The 22560-nt window shown below is 35.6% G+C and overlaps 1 protein-coding gene across 1 annotated transcript; it reads left to right on the top strand.

Moving 5' to 3' along the window:
• Positions 1-10893: 10893 nt before the first annotated feature.
• Positions 10894-17557, top strand: LOC149791367 (uncharacterized). Its single transcript, XM_089969922.1, has 2 exons — positions 10894-10991; positions 15161-17557. The coding sequence occupies exon 2, from the start codon at positions 15260-15262 to the stop codon at positions 16652-16654; it is 1395 nt and encodes a 464-aa protein (XP_089826048.1). The 5' UTR covers positions 10894-10991; positions 15161-15259; the 3' UTR covers positions 16655-17557.
• Positions 17558-22560: the final 5003 nt, after the last annotated feature.

Here is a 22560-nt window from a genome sequence, read left to right as displayed (position 1 = left end):
CCGTTAAGTGGATTATCCGTGACAAATATGATCCTGTCCATTATAATAGGAAAATTGCCATACTGAGTAAAGATTCCAAACCAGGAATGTTGACCGGTATTGATAAACCGAATTATGAGCGAGCGAATCCTGTAACAGCAGTTATTTATGGATCTACCCGATAAATAAAAAACCAAAAGTGTTGATGAACTGAATCCGACGAAATTTTCAAAAATAAATTAAGAAGCCGAACGAGTAACAGAACATTTTACAAATGCAAAACGTGGAAATGGTCTGACTGATCAGCGACGTGAAAAAATAGCCAAGTGGGCTGAATCGGTCAAAAAAAGATGTTGCCGAGTGAGAAAAAATATTAAGATTCCTAATAATCGTAAAAACAGTAACAGGGGAAGTATTGTACGAATCGCAAAATAAATCGAAGGGAGCTCCGATAAATATCATTGATCATAACGCGCATGCTTGGCCTAGCGCATGTTTGGCCTAGCGCAGTAACAATGTTTTCACGATCGAACTGTAAGATTTAACGACGATAATATATTTGATGCTATTAAACAGATAAGTAAAAACGATTATGTGTCGGTGTGGTTATTTAAAAGTAATGAAAAATGTGATCAATTTGTACGACCTAACGGTAAAATATACCGTAAAGAATCTCTTCATGATACTATGAAAAAACGTGCGCTCAAGTTTTGTGGAGAAAATACTGACCGATTACTAAATAATTGTTTTACTGTTCCGTCAGTTGCAGCCCACGCTGCCAGAGAAAAAATTCGTGGAAACCAACACGATTTGAACTTCTCGAAGATGTACAATTAAGTTGTGAAAACGGACAAGGCGGATTGTGGAATACCAAGTATAATTACAAGGAAATGATATCAGTTGATATGGTTGCGTGCTATTCGCCAAGTTTTCCTGACCACGGAGAGTGTTTTGGATACTTTAAAAGATTTGTACACCCCACAAACGAGATGACTCGAGTAGCCATTTATGGACCATTACCTGATTTTGATTTAACTGGATTCGCTCGTATTATGTCATTCGAATTTGCTAAGGGCCTTCATCCGATTTGTTATGTTTGGTTTGGTAGGCATTTTTCAGAAAAACGCTGGGCACCAATAGTGCTGTTACGATATATGCTTGATTGTAAAATATTGTTATGGTTGACGGTCAGTAAAGCAATTATATCGTATCGGGCGCAGACCGAAGTTTGGTTACCAACACCTGAACTGGTTGATTGCGACAGTGGTGATTATGATACATTAATCGCCAATCTCGAAGAGGCAAAAACCGCAAAAGATCTCGGTAGAAGAATAATTGGCAAGTTTACTCAAGGTGTGGTATATGATCATAAATGATATTATGCACGATTAATTATGGACAATGCTGAATACGATTTTATAATCACTGATACAACAGCGAAAAATATATTTGTAAGTCGAGAAGACGCTTATTTATCCGACGGAACTCGGCTGGGTACGATTGTAAGCTATACTGACGGCGAGTCACCTCAGTATACTCATTTAAGATCTTCAATGCTAGCTTATGTTTCTATAAACTTGCTATCGATGATAAATAGATTCCCTGACACTGCAGTTAGAGTCGCAACGGATTCGTTTTACATCAACAAGAAATACTCGGGATTACTGACTCGTTTTACAACCACTGTTGCATCATGGGGTTCGTGGAGAATAAAGGAAGAAATGTTATATGATTATTGTGAGTCCGCAGATGTTACGATTAAAGACAGTTATTACGGTAGTAATCAGATATAGGAAATGTCGAGTGGGCCATCGGTGAATGATCCAGTATCCAGACACAAGACTGTTTATCTCAACGGGCCGGGAGGTTCTGGTAAGACGACTCGAGCGATCGAATTATTTCGGAATTCAGATATGTTCGTGCTAACACCTACACACAAACTAGCAAGGGAAATGAAACAACGAGGAGTGCAATCATGTACTTATCACAGTTTTGTTTTTCAGATATAAAGGTGATGCATGGACTCCTGATCGAATGGGAGAGAAGTATGATCCTGAAATTATAATTTGGGATGAGGTGTGCACGGTGTCGTTGGATACACTAAAAATGTTGTCTAACAGCTGTTATAATGTGCGGTGATCACGGTCAACCGCCACCTTTTATTGAACCGTCTCCACATAATTGGCTAAAGAATTTTGTAGATTATTACGAGGAGATAACTGATGACCATAGAGCACTTGATGCAGAATTAAACGACTTCAAGAAATTAGTCAGACTACAACCGAATAAAATTCAATGCGAAGTAATGGGTAAAATAATTTAAGAAACTTCCATGTACGACTTTCTACAAACCTGGAGACCAAATGATTTAATAGTGGCAAGTAGAAAGATAGTCAGAGACACACTTCAACAGCGGTTGTTTCAGTTACATAAAGAAAAGTTTTAGAATTACCAACTCCGCTGTGTTATAGACCATCTGATACACGACGACAGAATATCGACGTTGATATACCAGGATCCTCTGAGCAACAGAATTTAGTATTAAATGATATTGTCGCAGTTGATGTCAATGTTGTTGAAGATGCATTGCGCGTGGACAAATCTCCGTGGACGCTAGGATACGCGATGCCAATTCACTCATCTCAGGGGTTAACTATTACTAATACTCGAGTTTGGATTGTAGACGATCACGTCGAATGGTCAAATTTAGTTTATCTCGCAGTGTCTCGAGTCAGAAGAATATCTCAGCTGCGTAATATTGTCATGGATACGCCTGTGATCAATGATGATATTGACAACGATATAATAAGGAAAAAAATTAGCTGGTTATAAGCAAAGTGACCACAAAAAAAAATAATCGCAATTTTGATCTTGATGTTGAATTTATCAACACGCTGAAACAACAGCAGAATAATCACTGTGCGAGTTGTAATTGTACAATGTTATGGCAGTACTCGAGTAAACACCCAAGACAATTTACCGTGGATAGAAAAGATAAGAGTCGCGGTCAAACACGAGAAAATGTGATGCTGACCTGTCTTGAGTGTTATCGGCGTCGGAGTGCTAGTTAAGTGATCGGGGTGGTAATTGAGTTTCTTCGGGAATTACTTGTAATTGTTCACGTGTAAATCCACGCTGAGGGGCAGTTGAATCCAGTCTGTAGATTGCGGGTCTACCAGTAGATCTTGTTATGTTAGATATCTTGTGTGTCGTAATATTCCAGACAGGATCGGTCGCTCTTCTTTTAACCACCTTCAAGTTCCCCGGATTCATATAAATATCTTACAGTCACATTGCCCAGCACCGGTTGTTTTGAAAAATCACGTCGTTGTATTGTTATACGCGCGCTTTTGATTGCATTAACGGGTTTCAACGCAGTTGTTCGAGTTATTTCATTATTTAGCGCAGCTATCACACTTGGTAATCTTGCAACCCATTCGCGAGATCTCTTGTCTTGAATGAATTCCTTCGCGTATTGATATCCAAATAACCGCTCAGCAAGTGTTCAATTACATCGCTCAACAATTGCCTGATCACAATGGATTGCAGTATGTCCTCGTCTGACGGTGACGTTATGTTGCTTCATTAACGATGATACTGCGCCCTGAAATTCTTTGCCAGGATCAACTTGTAACAGCTGTAGCCATCGTAGACCACCTCGCTGATAAATTCGTTTAAACGCAGAAGCTACTTCAGCAGCTGTCTTTGTCAACAACGGCTCTGCCTCTTTGTATCTACTTGCAACATCAACGACAGTTAACGCGTATTTGTACGTTAATCGGCGTCTTCCAATTTTGATAGTATCATGTGGTAAAACTAAAATATCAGTCTGATGGACTTCATTAGGAACGCCGACAGCCGACATAAATTGTGCACATTGTATTGTTTTAGGAGGTGGTAGCTAATCTGCCATATTGCCCGTTTGGATAACCATTTTATTGCAGTAACACGTGTAACTTTTGCTGCTTCAGCGAGTTTACTAATAACTGCGTTACCTTTCCAGTATCCTCTTGGGGAATAATAAATCGACTCCAATATTTCAATAATCGGTTGATTAATTACCAGCACGGGAAGTTCCACTTCCAAGCACTAATTGACCTTTCATTGCAGATCTAACCAACCAATTAGCTAATGATTCTTTGAAAGATTTATTTGTAATGGAATTTAACGCGTCAATTAATTTCAAATCTGCGATATACCTGTGCTGTAGATCCTTACTTTTATAAACTACATCATGAGCATGACACGCTTTATCAATAGCGTTTATTGGATACTCACCTGGTTTTGGATGGTCTTGGCTGTCAAGTCTCATATCAAGTCGGGTTCCAGGGCCACAGTAATTATATAATGGGAGGTGTTTTTCTCCTGGGTATTTAGCCCACGGAGTTCCCGGTAATTTTATTAATTTTGCTGCAATATCACCTCCTCGTTTTTTTTTTAACCCAGATGTGCGGGAATAAATTTAAATTTCTTTATACCACATCGTTCACACTTACCCGTAACCGCTGATCTAATATTTTTTGTTGTAATAGTTGTCAGTGTATCTGTCGGGGTACGCGCTCTGCATTTCACATAATATAAATCCATAATTATTTTATATATCATGGATATAATTGATTTCTCAGCGACAAGAAAACAAAAGCCGGTCAAGCATCATGCAGCGCTACCAAATTCTATCGGAATGATTATTATAGGTCCATCTGCAAGTGGTAAGACGCAACTGTTACTTAATTTTATAATGAGATGGCTTAGATGGGATAAGTTGTACTTGGTTGCTCCGTCTGTAGATGACCAGCGGTGCTATATGTACTTAAGGATTTTAAAATCGTTAAATGAGCGCAGAGACGATGTTTTTGAATTTATAACCGATAGTGATGAAGCGCCGAGTGTTGATGATTTAGACGGATTTATTTATAATTTGCTTGTATATGATGATGTGATGCTGGACAAACAATCAAATCCAGCTAGGATTTTTTCTCGAGGGAGACGTAAAAACACTGACGTAATTTATGTAACCCAGCGATACACACAAATTTCTAACGTGATCAGGGATAATTGTAATATTCTTGTTGTGTTTAACGGGGTTGATACTCACACGTTACGAAATATTCACCAGACTTGGTTTTGCGGAGGTATGGACATAATTAAGTTTAGAAATTTATTTAGTCAAGAACAGTTATCACCGCATGGATTTATCTCGATAAACGTACATGACCCACGGTCACGATACTGAGTCGGTCTTGATACAATTTTTTAATTCATAGCAGCAGAGAGGGCGCCGTCTCATACTTGACACTGACGTGATCGCTGATTTTTCTGCGATCAGAAAAACCTATCAGCGATAGGCTGGGTAAGTCAATTAGAGTTTATTAAGTTCGTTGACAGGGTTGTCTCATACCGGGTACTGAGACAATTACGATTTTTTTGTTGTTGCGATTTTCAGAAAGGCTTATTTTGCGAAACGGAGGGTGAACCAATTAGAGTCTGTTCGCCCTCTCTGCTGCTGCTTTTCACTTTCTGTGTTAGGGAAATAAATAATGTTTTCATTTTGTTTTTCCAAAAATTTTTTCGTTTTCGCTCTTTTTACTTATTTAAAAACCAGAATTTTTACATTATTATATTGTTACATTACTTTTGTTTAATTCATGTGTCCCCATATACATTATATACATGTGTCTTTTCCGCAGGTTTTTGTTATTTCATTTTTTTCTCATTTTGTAAAAACTATAAATATACAGTTTAAATTTTAAAAAAAAAAACATTTGCTCAGTATTCTGAGTAACAAAAATAAAACAGTGACATCATAATGGGTAATGAAATAATAAAGCATGAGACATTGACATTGTACATTTTTATATAAGTACAAATAGGTAATTCATTCTCTGTCCTAACCTTATTTCACTACTGTGAATCAAACTTCTATCTTCTGGACGAGAGAGAGAGAGAGAGAGATTGGTGAATTCTCCTTAAATTCTGACCTTGGTCGATTCCAAAATAGAAATGTATGCATGCAAATGACACAGCCCTTGAGTCATCACTTGGAAAGAATGTAAATATGTACTCGATAGCTAAATGCACACCTACTGAGCTTGAAAAGACTATTTCAGATGTACAAAAATTTGGACCTTTTTTCTAGTTTTACTTTCTGATATTCTTTCTTAAGAGCACATCGTTTTGAGAAGCTGAGACACTGTTGGAGAGTACGGGAAAATATCTGTACAACTATTTTAACTCTGGTTTCGATTTTATGTAAAACCGTCCCAGCTCATAAAAGCTGGATTATGAATCCAAAACCATTGTGCACATCAACAGAACATGCCTACCGATATCTATAACACTGTCATATTTGTTCCATAAAAATGATATAGGAGATAAACTACATAATCAATGGAGAGACAGATTGATGGACACACAGACCACGAACGAGTATATTATATCTGCCATCATATAACTTAGACTAAAAAGCATGGGGATACCTAATTAATTATATTGAATTTTAATTAAAACTGCTATATTTTACACGCTAAACGTTTGTCACAAAATATCTACATATTTTATTAATGCAACTGACATTTGCCCCATGGTGCAGCCTCACCAACGCAACCCTAGCGCAGTAGCCTTGGTTTAAAGCTTCTAAACATTTGGGCTCGCCATCGGCACAACCACCACCATGTACATACTTGATGGGTGAAGAAAAATGCACCGACAAAACTTAAATTTATTTCTTGGAATTTTCTCTCTGTCAAGAGAGTACTCAAGACTTTTAGAGGTCAACACGGGGGAATACGTATTTTATATGCGAGGAAATCTAGTTTACTTATATAGCACAAGATGAAAGCAGTAGTCAAAATATTTATGGACCAAATGGTCATAAAATTTCACAAAAGAAATTCATAAAGCATCATTTCAGTCCAAAGAAATTATTAACAGTACTTGTGTTTTAAACCTTTACGAATGACTTCCTTTTACCCACCCACCCCAGTATGATTTTTCATTTTTTTTCTTTGGTAATTTTCTCTTAATTCCAAGTATTTTGGTTTTGGTGTTTTTCTCAAAACAAAACAAGTAAGTTATTTAGTGCTGATGCAATTCGAGGAACTGCTTAAGGACGTTAACTGTCCCAGGGTGGGATAGACGTGGGAACTAAATGAAGTAAACTTTTGAATTTTTCGAGCGTTTCGACAGTTATGTCTTAGCATGTGCTAGACTTAAGGGTGTCATGTCATTTGCAGGAGGATCTGCGTTTTCGATACGATGATGTGCGAGCTTGAGGTTTATGATTTAACTAAAAGTTAAAGGTTCCATTCATGTTACCCATGCGACCCATCCACAATGGTTATTCATGATTGGCGACATAAAACTTTAGTTATTCTGTGGAAGCCGTTTTCCTTCTTAGAGTCCTTTTGGTTGTGATCATTGATCCTTGGAACCCCCACCATCCCTCACATCAATAGATGTCTTCGTGGTCACAAAGAAAGCTAGAAAAGAATGAACGGATAAAGAGTGCCATTGTGTGTGTATGTTTGTGTGTGTGTGTGTGTGTGTGTGTGAGCACCCCTATTCGTTTTAGAGGTGAGAGTATGTTTGTTTGCATGTGCTAACACTGGTACTTTTTTCAGGGCTGATAACATTGTTGTATCCGTGTAAGTACCTTACCCGTGTCCTTATTAGTAGATGTAGATGTTTAGTCAGTAGATGAGTTGGTGCTGGTCAGTCAAACCGAGAATCGGTTAGTAGGTATGTGTGTGAACATTCTGAAATGTCTATATTGCACACATACAGTAGGATAAGTTGGAGATTTGGAATAAAAAGTGGCCAGGACACGAAAATGATGGTTCCAATAAGCACAAAATAAATAAATAAAAAATTTAATAAAATAAAATATATTCCAACTTTTACCCTTTTGCACATGCGCGAGCGATATAGCCAATGGCAAACTACCTTTCTAACACAACTAGGCATCAGACTAAACAAAAATCTCTTGTAAGTAGATGTATTTGAATCTATTCAAAATGCTTTTCCTACTCCCATTTCAGGCAAAATTGACACGAATCTCCAGGGGTTAATGAGTTAACATCGCATATTTCCTTGAACCCAAAACGGCCCATAATGTTTAAACATTCGAGCTAGTTTTGCATGGCCAAAATGGAGGCATTATATTGAATTCCCATTCACTTTATAGTGGCCCATTTTAATGTTTTAATGCTGCCTTACACCTTGCTTTTCTGTATAGGTACGTGGATGACAAGGTGTCAGTTCTCTCTCTCTCTCTCTCTCTCTCTCCATTTAAACCATAGGAATTATAGCTATCTGAAGAGGAAAATACGGTGCTTCGAGCGAGCACGTTCACATATGACTTCATCCAGACCATTTTTCATTGGCATTCTATAATAAATAGAAAAAGCAAATAAAAGATCCCTAAAATATTGAATAAAAAAAAAACTATGATTGTCCTCTCTGGTTTTTCTGCACGGCTGATCAAGAAGTTTAGTGTTTTTCTGTTAGACTGATAAACAAGGTTAGGGCTTAGTAATTTAATTTAAAGACTTGTTTTTCTGCATTTATTTTCTTTTCAAAACATCATTAGTTACACACGAAGACGTAAACTAAGTGTCGTTGTCTTATATGTGTTTTTCCATAAACAGAAGTTAAGAATAGGAACGTGTGGAAAAGTTTCATGTTCTATGACGTAACATCCTGCCAGATTATCTCAATAGTCAGTATCCGGTTTACATGTTTCCCTGCCATCGAATTACCGTACTTTGTCAGATTTACAACACCAACGTAACAACTGAATACAATATATTCAAACAGAAAACAAAATTGACAACCCATTGCTTCATTCGATATGATTAGCTGTTGGTCTCAAAAGGTGATGGGTAATTGCAGAATAGGTGTCTCCTAAAATATTTATTTCTAAATTCATATGTGAATACGAGTTTCTTGGAGGACAGGGAAGAGAAGCTTATGACTTAAAATAAGAGGAAAATAAACGAATTTTGATTATGTCACAGGTGCTCGTTCGAGGAACTCAAACGCGGTTAAGACAAAGAGAAAATAATGCAAAGCAAGATTCTTATATACCATGATACAATGTCATAATAAAACCAATTAAGTAAAAAAAAAAATCATATTCTCGAAATACGTGCTTCCAAGATGTGTGGGTATTTTACACCTTGCTCGGAATTTACGAGATTGCTTGAATGTTCAATATGAAATTGACAACAGCAGTTCTACAGTTTCTTGCATCACTTAAGAATGCTATGTCGGTCATGCGCAGTGACTTTGCAGTAATTTTTATGGAATCATAAAAAATATATTTGCTCACATATTTGGAAGCCACTGAGGAATTTTAAGTCGATATCTTTATATAAAATGATCAAATGTGATGACCTGACATTTAATAGAATGAATGTTCATCGTCAATTTTGCTATGTTAAGAACAGAGCTTCAAGAGTATTTTATAAATAAGTCTATTATAAGTCAATCATGAATCATTAACCAAATCAGCACGCGAACAATGGAACTTGTTTTCAAGCAAATGAAGAATGAGTTCGACAGATAATTTGCTGAAATTTAAAACCAGAAAGTTTAAAAACTGTGCCGTCTGAAAGAGTTTAGGCTACATGAACGGCGTTTGAGGGTGACAAGTGGGGCGACCGTCCCAGATCCTGCTCTTGAGGGGGCCCCGCGATTCAGGCCTAAGGTCGTCCTTATGAGTTTGTGAAGCTATATTCTCAGGAAAATTGGAAACGCTGATACAGGCCGCACGTAATGCACGCAAAAACCTAAATTCGTGCACCAAATCGCGAAAGTTGATCTAGTCTAGACATAATCAGTGTTTGCAGTAGCATACCAATCGAGATAAGGATACTCCGGCCCCGCGCGGTCAATAGGCCCTGCGTACTCCTAACGCTGCCTCTGTTAGGCTGCAAGACAATTTGGAATCAAAACTCTCGATACAAATTAAAATATGTCACTGACTGATGATATTGTAAAGGTGAACCTGTCTAATTGGTTGAAAACAACATTAAAATATCAAACTGTTAACATGCCCTTTGAAGGGCTAATTTATCACAATTATGGGCGATAAGTCGCAAAACATGGTCAAAATTTATTGATTATTGAACTCGCCCGAACCTGTGATTAATTAAATCCTTAAAGAGACATGAGTAAAATGAAATAATTATAAGTGCTCTGAATTTTAAAGTGGTCCTAATGAGTTTGGCTGTCTATTTTGATGCTGATGTAGTGCCATAACTATAGAAATAATATGGTTAGTGTGCTCTTCATTTCTTTCTTTGGGTTAAATAGGGTGTTTGATAAATAGATGGAGGGTTTGCAGGTTTGTTCGAAAAGTTAAGTCCTAAGAAAAAAAAATACGTTTTCAATAAAAATATGACCTTTTTATCTACTTGTGCTTGTCCGCATGCTTGTCTTTATACACGTGTATCTGTTAGCTTTACTTTACTGCACGCCCGAAGTTTGTGCTTTATGTGTATGCTGTATGACTTTCCCAGTCCTGTGTTAAACTTATGTCAGTATTTACATGTGTCCATTAGGAAGATTGATTTGTCGTGCGATTGTTCACTAAAAGTATAACAAATACTCTAATCAAGAATTTTGTTCACAAAATACTAAACTTGAATTTAATAAGAATACTTTAGTCTAAGTTATATGATGGCATAATGAAGAATCATATTGATATGTGTCACAGACAAACATGTGATTATACTCAAAAGTTTCATGTGTATTTGCAATGGTTGAAGCTAAGTGCATTTTAATTGTTAATCATATCCAGTCTCGATCTTGCCAGCCAATCTCGTCAACACTACAAGCGTAACTGACACGTGACATTGTGACATGCCGCTGTAAATAATGTTTAAATTATTAAACACTTTAGTTTGCTTTCTGGCTTTCGTACCGTGCATATGCTTCATTACATATAAATATATGCGTTTGGAGCGAAACCGGGAAAATAGTGGATACAAGATGATAATTGTATATAATAGGTAAGTCTATCAGTACAATCTGATAAACCCATGATATGTGGTATTTAAATTTACTTCTTTCTTTATGGCTTTGTAAGATATTTTTGATTATTTGTTTTGATTATAGGAAGTAGGAGTTGACAATATATTTTCCAAAACCGTGTAGCTAGCTAATTCCTTGGAGCAGACATCAAAAGTTACATTATGAATCTGAAGGGTAGCGAGGATTACGTTCTTAAAATGGCCCCTGCCAAAATTCTCAATATAAACTTACTTTCAAGATATTCTCACTTACAAGAGTTTGATCGTCGAAAATAGGAATAATTATGGGTATTAGTTGTTTAGGTCAAGGTTTTGCAATACGTGTTATGAAATACTGATCTACGGCTTTGAAATGCGTACCGATTAATCATACATAAGCAACACAAGAAAAAAAAATTCATGTGTGTAATTAGGGTCTTTTGAATGTGTAGACGCTGGTTGATTAAAAGAAAAGTATTTGAATAGGAAACCGTAAGCTGAGTTCCACTGTTGTCTCGTAGTCCTTTGAAATAAGGGGAAACATCCATCAGGACAGGAAAAATCGCATTTTAAACTCAATTTGACGTCTGGAAGATAATGTATATAACTGATCGAGGCATAATGATTAAATAAAAGATGGAGTGATTCATAATCCATAGGAAAAAATTTCATAGCTAAATGCAGAGAGAGTGGGGCTCATAAAGTTTCATTATGACGATTTTACTAAAACTACAACGTCGTGTAATAATTTTCTAATCAATCGGATGCAGGTAGCATCAGGTAAAATTATTGTTCATCTGACAGATAGTCGGAAAGGGTCATTATTTGTATATGTTTAGTTGCATGTAGTGGTGTACCCTACCCCAAAGAAACAACTTTTTAAACAGACCTCTAGATGTTACAAATCCACTACATTTGCCCGCTAACTGCCTGACGTGAAAGCTATTACAAAACCAGAGCACTCACATTTCGAACATGCCAGTTTCTAAGACAAAGTTGCCAATTTTCGTAGTATATGAAACAGAACAAAATGTATTCATAAGAATTGAAATTGCACGATGTTTCCATACAAGCTATACTTATGGAATATATTCAGAGACTTTTTGTGTTCTAGCCAACTCCAGTAATTTAAAAAAGAATCTATATCTTCTTATGTGTGTGGGTGCGTGTGTCTGTGTAACGTGAGGCTGTAGTATACGATGATGTGTTCTGCTGTTTTGTGAGAACTATATACCTGATTTCTGTATCTATGATTTAATAGCAACCATGGTCCAGCATATTACATTTCGTGCAGACATTGAATAGAGAGATTGAGATTTTAAATCGTACAGAACACTAACACATAATATCTATTTTAAAACCCCTTAACACCCAAATAAGACAATGCCTAGCTCATATACATCTAAGTATATCACTTTATATTACATATACAGATCCGAAAATTGAATATTAACGAGTTACAACGAATGATAATATTTCAAACACGAAAGATTCCGAGAAACAAGAATGCGTTTCACGCAAGAAACCGGGCCATTCTAGCTTTAGTTCATTAAAAAATCGTGTATAGAACCCAGCTTAGAGCTAAGAGCTTTGCGTCACAAACGACAGTCATTGTGCTTGTTCTCGTACTCCTTTCATAAAGAACCCGCTCCGACAAAGACGACATTCTCAAGGCGACAGTGTCTAAGGTACAGTTTTCTACCAGTTTATGCTCGCCAGGCAATAGTATAAATGTTTGATATTCGCCAACTCAAAGAACACAAAAAAAACCAGTCTCTGCCATCCTAATTCTGAGCAGATCTAAAGATCTTTAAATTACGTCTCAAGTACTGATGAGAATTCGTATTTCTAATAGGTTTGGGTGGTTCCTCACGACTACCTATCAAAAATATTAATAAATTATTACTATCATTGATATATTGTTACAAAGATTGATATATTTTTGAAATGACTGATAGATTATTACGAGTGATTGATTATTATAATGATGGATAGATGAGTCCAAATAGTGATAGGTTACTACTTGATTGACAGATTAGTGCAAATAGTGATAGATTATTACAATAATTCATAGATTATTACAATAATTCATAGATTATTACAATAATTCATAGATTATTACAATAATTCATAGAGTATTACAATAATTCATAGATTATTACAATAATTCATAGAGTATTACACTAATTCATAGATTATTACAATAATTCATAGATTATTACAATGATTAAATAGATTATTGCAAATATTGATCGATTGTTACAATAATTGATAAATTATTACAATGATTGATATATTAGTGAAAATAATGATTGATTATTACAATGGTTGATAGATTATTACAACGCTTGATAGATTATTTCAAATATTGATAGGTTATTAAAATAATTTATCGATTATTAAAATGATCAAAAGATTAATACAAATGGTGATACATTATTATAATAATTGATAAAATTTTGGAATGACTGACAGATTAGTACAAAGATTGATAGATTATTGCAAGTATTGATAGATTGTTACAATAATTTTTACATTATTGTAAGTTTCATTCATGAATTTCATGAAGTGTTCAGTTACCTATTTCAATTCTCATCGCAGTCATGGTCAAACCTGAAACGGAAGAAGAATCGGGAATGTGTGTCAATTTTGATAGATTAGTACAAACAGTCATAGATTTATTGCAAATATTGATGGATTATTACAATGATTAATAGATAGTTACAGTGATTGATAGATTATTGCAAATATTGATAGAATAATACAATGATTGGTAGTATATTTCAAACCGTTTTGCTCTAATATTAAACTGTTCGTCTACAATATTTATATATTGTTTCATTCATGAATTTAGTAAAGTGTTCAGTTACCTATTTCAATTCTCATCACATTCATGGTCAAACCTGAAACCGAGGATAAATCGGTAATTGGTGTGTCAATATTTAGCTGATATTTAGTTACTGTCTAAATTTGGGTACAGAATCTGTTCCTCAACTGGACTAATTGTTTTTAAGGCTACAAAATTCGTGTTTCAATGCAGAAACAAACCTAAAAAATTAAGGAAAAATCTAACAAGTCGATACACAATTATTAAAGTCGTTTATTTAAAGATCTAACCCTACCTAGGCTGACTGAACCATACAAACCGAACCCTAATACTATATAAATTCGCACAAGAAATGTATTGACTAAAATAATTGTTTCATTGTATGAAAATAATCATTAATAAGACAAAAGTCACAAATAAAAGCATTATATATAGAAAATAAATCGATATAAAGCTTACTATTATAAGCTATTGCAACATTTTCAAGCCTTCTTTTTAATCACTGCAGCAATACAACTTATTAGTTTATAGTGTCACGCGCATTGGTACAGAGTGAAAGAAATCCGCGTTTCCACTCTCAGTTACATAATACATTTCAAATCTTCATTTGTATTTCTAGTAGATATACATTTTCATACGAGGACTCATTGCGTAAAATAATGAAGAGATTTGCACTTGGCAGACGGAATATGTGTGTCTGGAACATCTGTTAAACATTAGCTATGTAAATTTTAGGAATGATATTATGAAAATATAGGTATATTGGCACACAAAAGGACATAACCCAGGTCGTGCATTGGCAGGTAGAGAAATCAATATGTTGCTACAAGCTTATTCTTCGTAATAAACCATCAAAATGTTGACATATTATGCATTTCTCCTAACAATTCTCTTTCTTATGAATCAGTTTGTGCCTGTATCTAACGTTGACCCAAATGAATCTGTACAGTATAGAATATATTCGACGGAGAGATGGATGTAAGACGTGAATCTTACGTAGTTACAATCAGTGCAGCTATGAACGCAAACATTTACTGTGGTGATCAAACTTAAAACTGGAAATCTGTAGAATGGAGACGAATTAAATTCGACAATTCGGTTCAAATTCACCGGTATCAACTGACAACGGGTGCCGTCATATTTAATTAAAATTGAAAAGAAAACGATGAACATTGATAAAAAAGATCGGGGGGTGGGGTGAAGATGACAAAAGATTTAATAAAAAGAGTAAAATCGACAATTGCGCAGTTTATTTATATCAACTTAGTCTGCTAGAGCTACGGGTGTATTATCATTATTATTATTATTATTATTATCATTATTATTATTATTTGTATTTCAGGAATGGTATTGCGTACAATTAGGTATCTCAGCTGAAAAGGAGTGCAGAGACAACAAAATAACAAATATATTTCGAAATTCATATTATTCGTAATAAACCATGCAGATGTTGTCATTTAATTTGTTGCTGCTGATATTTCTCCTTCCTATGAATAAACTATCGTTTGCACAAAGGAATAAGACCTTAGATATGTTGTGGAGAATGAAGTTATGGGGGACAAATGTGAAAAAAAGCTATCTGCCACAAAATATTCAGAGATCGAAACAATTTATAGTTGTAGCCATAGTTTCAAATAAAATTCTTCAGGATGAAGAAAACTTTAACTTGGAAACTGGATGCCCGAACCAGTCAGTTCCAATTCATACGTATCAGTGCAGAACAAGTGCGGTCATATTAAATGAAGATTTAAAGGAAAATGATCAACGTTTAGCAAAAATAAGAGATGCAGATGACTTTCAAAATAGGATGAAGACTAAAGGATCTAACAGCAACAGACAATCCGGCTGGCACGGGGAGATAATTCTTATCCATGGTGGAGTCTTGGAAACATTAATATCAAATTTTTGGCACGACGTAGGTGGTGATAAAACGGTTCTTTGTAATGTTTATTTATACTCCTATAACATTCCCTGTGCGTTGATTAAGAATACTCCATATTCATGTTCAGAAGAAATCATGTTATATAACCGAAACACAGACAACAAGAACAGACAGTGCAGAATAAGAGTTGTTGGATATACTAAGATATATAACTATTTTCCAGATTCAAGGATAGATGAGGAACAAGCGAAGAAGTGGTTTGAAGAAGGCTCAGTGGAGTTGTTTTTTTTTACTAATGAGATGATGGGAAAATACGTGCCCGAGAGTAAACGGGTAAGAACAGTACGAAAGAGAAAGAAGAGACTGGCGTCAAGTGACTTAAACCTGAAAACTGATGATATGATTTTCCAGGATTTGCTGTATGAATGCTTGAATAGCACTCCTCTGCCGTTTTGTTGCCTTTCAACAGATATTGTGCGCCAACAGAAAATTCTCTCGTTCTTCGTGAATTCTGTGACCTATTCTTGTACCCACAGTTCTACAGAGAGAGGTTCTTTATCTACGCATTCACTTGCTGACTTGAAGAGGTGCTTTTCTAGTTTACTACAGGACAAAATAGGTTCTGACTGCCGAATCTGTTCGGACGGATCCCTTCAGTCGGCGTGGTACCAGCAATATGTTATTGCCTTTTGCATCAATGGTATCATGGACTGGGCGACAACATTCGGAAGACCTTCTAACGGTTGGGATCTCACAAATCCGACTTGGATACCGTGGAACGGACCATGGAACAACATGTATCTTGAATCTGTACGTAGCTTCCAGCGCCGGGAAAACCTTTTCTGTGAAAATAGGATGCTTGACATCGGATCTATATGTACAAAGATAAGCGCAAAGACGATTCAAAAACAAAATATGAAAAATCTTCTGATTGATAGATATTTGTGGCCTTAGAAATGGACGAATGAATTATATTACTACCTTTCGTCCATGTATTCACCGTGCTTTGAGGAGTGGACTTTAGGATTACCGAAAGATCCTCTACCCCATTCAACCTCATTAACTGACACAACCTTTCAGTTTTCATTTTATGATTTACAATGCTCTATCACGCTTAGGGTTGCACATATACCATATACATGCATGCTACGTCAGAATGAAATACGTGGAACAAAGTAAACAAAACAAAATTTAATTGTATAAATATAAATAAATTATATGTGAAAGAATATACGTGTTGTAAGGACAAGATGAAAAATAAAATAAATCACAACTGAAGATCAATAGGCTGGATATACATTTTATATAACAGCATTGAAGGATGCAAAAATAAAGTAAATTTATCAAACGTTTCAGTAATGAATAGAACATACATGTCGTTTCAAATAGATGGCCAAGAATGGGAGGAATTGAATGGGTTCGGTTGGGGAGGGCTTAAAGCCCTTTATCAGTGCATGAAAGACTATTCAGGACGGTCAGTATAGCTAGTGGAAAACCTCGGTAAGAACATTCGATACAAGGGGAGCTACTTGCAAGCTTTCTCGGATACCCAAATTGTGTGAGGCCTAGCCTTGAACCCACGCGAACAGAGTTGAGATGGCAACATTGCAGTGATCGGTAATTGCAAGTCCTTTATACCGTGCAGCGAATCCATATAAAAGTCTGTTCATATCATTTACATTTCATCCAGTCGATCTCTAATGATCTTTTAAAACCATTCATCGCTTTAATCTGTATAAGGTTTTATAATTGAAGTTTTGACTACCGCATATGATACGCAGATTTATAAGAATATGAAGTGGAAAAATTGTACATTTTAGAAATGGGAAAAAACAATAAATATGTCATTATGTCAGAGCCAGTGTCTTCTCATCTATGTGTGTGTGTGTGTGTGTGTGTGTGTGTGTGTGTGTGTGTGTGTGTCTGTGGATGGGGGTAGTCTTTCTGTTGAGGGGCGTTTTCTAACATCACAAACTTTAAAGCAACATGTTAACTAAAAACATTTCTGAAAACTTTAAAACAGAAACCTTTCAGCAAAACATTCTCACAAAATCAAATATGTTAAACCATTTTCTCACAATTACACACACACACACACACACAGATATATATATATATATATATATATATATATATATATATATATATATATATATATATATATATATATATTCAAATTAATTTTAAAATATTGAATGCTTTGGTATCAAGACGAATTTATTGCGATGATTTCATAAGTAGCGTTTGATCTATACAATCTTAAAATAACTGATAATCGTAAACTCTTTGGTAATTTCTAAGAAAATTCATCAAATAAGATTTCAGTTACAGCTTTATCAGACATCATTAATTGGTGGCAATAATAATAATAATAACAGTGACGACACATATGTGGATGTTGCTATAGCTATTACGTTCATTGTCATCATTTTTGTCGATTGTTTTCTGTTATTTATTTGCCTTATCTTCGCTATTAATAATACATATAATGCTATGATAACAACAAGGAAAGTATGGAATGAAGCAATAATAATACTATTACTAATAATAGCGATAACGACGATGAACATGCAGCTGCAGCTGATAATTGTCGTCTAAGTCGTTTTGTTTCTTTGTTTTTGTTTTTCTTGCTCTTTGTTAGTGCTTCTATTTTTGTTAATGTAATTATGATCATTCTTTCTTCTTCTTCTTGTTATGATGATGAAGATTATTATTATTATTATTATTATTATTAATCAAAAAGGGACTACGATCATCAGAAATTAAAGAATTTCAACATATGGAATATTTATTATAAGATAAAGAAACATAATCCTCATTTACTGTAGTTGTAGCATACAAAATAAATGATAAAATAAATAAGGACATTTTAGTAGGAACTTGCTCATATAAGTATATATAAGATATTTGATCTGGAAAGGTGAATGTTGGCAATAATTTTGTTATGAACTATAAAGATTAAACAATTAAAGGTATTGCATGCAGGAGGTTAAGTTATGAAAGGACTCTATTCTAAATACTTGTAAAATTTTCCTTCCTTTTTCTAGCTATAGTAATACAAATTATTTTTCGAATGTATTAACTGCATTGGTACGGAATGATATAAAATCCAAATGTTAGTCTCAGTTTCGCTCCCCTCCCCCCGAAATATTTTACAGTAAATATAATATTTTCATAGCAAGATGAAGAGATTTATTGGATATTTCAGACGATGTGTGCCTGTGCTAGTTTGTGATTATTTATGCGTATCTAAAGTTCCCTTATAAAATACGTATATAGGTGGGCAATGATGTTGTGAGCAAATTGGGGAAAAAGAAGAAATTGATCATACTGCAAAAAATGAAGACCAGAGGGGATTCTAAGGACATAGAATGTTCCTTCAGAGGTTCAAACGTTTATATAATGTATTATTGTGACCATGCTTTAAAATCGGAATCGGGAGAATGGAGAGGACTTTGACAGCAAGAAGTCCGACCAAACAAAGAAGAAAGAAAAAGAAAACAAGGTGCGGTTTACGATACACATCTTGTGCGGTTATGACTGCCGCTGTATTATGGAGGTAATCGGTGCTGACTTCGCATGTGCCATCCAGACCATCGGCACTTTTTAACATAAGATATAAACTGGCGAAAGTTTTAAGAAACATTACATTTACTGTCCAGAACACTTTGAATCAAATCTTCTAACAGATATTATTCCAAATTTTAAATTAAGTTATATTGCATGAAAAATTCCAATAAATAATGGAAGTTATAACAAAATGAATCTCTCACTTGTGGGCACTCCAGACCTTAAACGTGCACCTTGCCGAAGTATATGGCTTCAACTGAGTTATTAGTGCACGAAACTTTATAATTATGACTGAGTAAGTTTATAATATGACTTTTCTGAATATATATTCGTTTTCGAAAAATGTGTAAATTGAAGGCTTCAGCCCACAGCCATGCTGAAACTTTAGGCAGACATATTCAGGAAAAATGTGCGATGAAATTAAGCCTTGTTTTATGGTCTGTTTGCCTGTGATTTACGTGGTAAATTTACTTAAGACTATTCCTGAAACTTTATGAAATTCGATAGAAAACAGTAACTTGTAATTTGTACCCACTATATATCCCTGCTCTCTGGGTCATCCACATGCTATTTGGTTACTTCCTCTACGTCAGTTTATTTCATTATTTACATTAGTAACACACAAAATGGTGCCGGTTATTCTCTGATGAAACCTTAGATATATTGAACTAAGGTGGGTCAGTGTGTGGTAAGAAACGATTGAGGTCCATCCGTTATGGTAAAAGCGGCATGCTATTGCTTGCATATACATAAAATATGCGAGAATTAATTGTTGTTTAAGGCCAGACGAGTGAGGCCAAACCCAACGGCCCGTTTCTCAAGGGTCGCGAAAAATACCGGAAAGTGGCTAAAATGATACGATCGGTGGTTGACACTTGGACATGTTCTTGCAAGGCAAGTATTTTCAGAACGGAGATGGATGTAAAACTGAAACTAAATCGGAGTTGGAACGTGTTTCATTTGATGGCTAATGTAACTGGTATCAAACAAACATCGATTAAGCTAAACTCTACTTGCGATCTGTTGACTTTTTACCTAAAGTGGGAAACCACATCCGTCAAGCTCCGATCCTAAAGACAGTTAAGTATCTTTTTCAACGAGGAAAAGTTAAAACCTTCACCATGGTATCTTGACTCCAAGATCGAAGATCATGTTTTCCAATCTCACCTGCCATACGTTTGCTCATTGGCAGGAAACGCAACGCGGCTTTCAACGAAGCTATCGTACACCGTCCTTTCGAGTTCCAACATTTCAACGTAACCAAGATTGAAGTAACCGAGATTTATGATTCTGTGTACCAGACACACTAAATCTAACTTGCCAATAAAAATTACTTGAGATTAATTTGACTCCGTTCCATGCCACATGACATTTATCAGCCACCATTATCTACGGTATTTAATGTGACAATTATGCAGGAAAATATGCTCTGTAGAATGGATAGAATCTATGAAAATTGGAGAAGTGGGTACTTTTATTTAGAACAACAGCAACTACCAAAGACAAGAAGTGTAGAAGAAGAGTAAAAAAAAGTCAAGATGTCAATATGGCCAGAACAAAAGCAACATTTAGACTCCTGTTTGACTAGTCACTTGACTGAAAGAATCACATAATAGTCTGGAGAACATTGTTATTGTTGTCAAATCGAACATCCAAGTCACAAACAGCACGATAAAATGTTTTATAATAATTAGAAGACAAGCTGGAAGAGTATCTAGGAAACACATAGATCAGAAGAGAAAAATTTGAATACTGATATAAAACTTCCACACCTTCACTGACTTCTCTGGAAAAGCAATACATCAAGAGTCTTTTGCAACAGAGTACTGACAGTGCCAACTCATTGACGTACTTGACATTTTCGTAAATAGTGTAACGTTTGCACTCATTACAGATGATATCTGTGAAGAAAAATCATACCTGGGAACTTCATTCTCTTCTGCTTCACAGTTCGAACACAGCTTCTTTGATTCCTCGATTGTGTGCAAAGGATGAACTTTGTCATCGAAAACCTAACGATGTTGAAGCATATGTTATCAAAACAGACGATAGTCATCGCCGAGGAACATGCTGGGTAACCTTCTTCTGTCTCTGCTGTTTCCTTATATTTGTGGTTAGGGCTCTATGACCATCTGAAAAGGTTGAAAAATGGGGTATGGAAATAGAACAGCAACTGGCAAGGACGCTCCAAAATGAAGACAGGAATATAGAGCTGCTACAGCAACAGCAATAACAAAGAGAGAGAGAGAGAGAGAGAGAGAGAGAGAGAGAGTCACCCATAGGCCTTACTGATGGAGTACAAGATTTACTGCCTGCGTAGAAACTAAATGTCCAAAGAGTCAAACAGACTCTTTTCGCCACACGGTTCTCTAAGAAAGTAAGATATCATTCGGATTCATTGCCACTATATGTCTTTGTACGTTTTGGGTATGTTTATGTCCAGAATCACAGCCACTAAAACTTGAAACCATAAACGCACCTTTATGATTGTGGGTACAGAGAGAATATAAACACTCCCCTCCATGGTACTGTGGGATAGCAGAATTTGTGCAAGTTCGTCCCCTTTTCTTTTATATCCTAACACTCATGTGTGATGCCAGGTTTTTCTTTTATATCCTAACACTCATGTGTGATGCCAGGTTTGCATGGTTGCGCTGGATAGTAAGTGTAGTTTTTTTTTAGTTTAGTGACTACATGCCGCGCGTTGATAATATAGTGCGGGTTGTCAAATAATAATCAAAAACACAGGTGTTGGATGATAATCTAATGTTGTGTGCTGGATTCTATTTAAAACGTAAGTGTTATTACTCAACAAAATGTTTGATGAATTGTTATCAAAAGTGGCTGTTGGATGGTAGACACCTATAACCTTGCCCTGTTAAAATCTCGTAGACACCCATAAACGTTTGTCCCATTTTCTCCCGGTTGGAGACTATAAAATGTCGACTCTTTTGATGCTATAAGCGTTCGACCATAAATTTCTCATATTAAAATAACGTTTGAGGCCTTTAACTTAAGACCTTTTTGAGGCTGTCAAATTTCGACTATAGTTTGGACCCTTTTCTACTTGGAAGTCCCATCTGAAGCTATGTCACTGTCCTATACTACTGACAGTGTTCACACAGGTGTGCAAGTACCACTACCAAATGCATAATGCAAGCATGCATTTGAGTTGCATATGTATAAAGAGGTGTTAAAAGGTTAGAAAGTAAAACATTTGTAGCCGAAAATACCTTGTTCATCTCTTTTATATAAGATATATTCCTCAACTAATTCGCCTTCCAAAGTTA

The sequence above is a fragment of the Sinohyriopsis cumingii genome, chromosome 9, assembly GCF_028554795.1.
Source record: "Sinohyriopsis cumingii isolate HCF-2022 chromosome 9, ASM2855479v2, whole genome shotgun sequence".
NCBI lineage: Eukaryota > Metazoa > Mollusca > Bivalvia > Unionida > Unionidae > Sinohyriopsis > Sinohyriopsis cumingii.
Note: the sequence above shows the minus strand (reverse complement) of the source record. Positions and strands in the feature narration are given on the sequence as shown.

Bases quoted from the DNA above. Each gene is read 5' to 3' on its own strand.
- LOC149791367 (XM_089969922.1), top strand. From the start codon at position 15,260: ATGCAGATGTTGTCATTTAATTTGTTGCTGCTGATATTTCTCCTTCCT.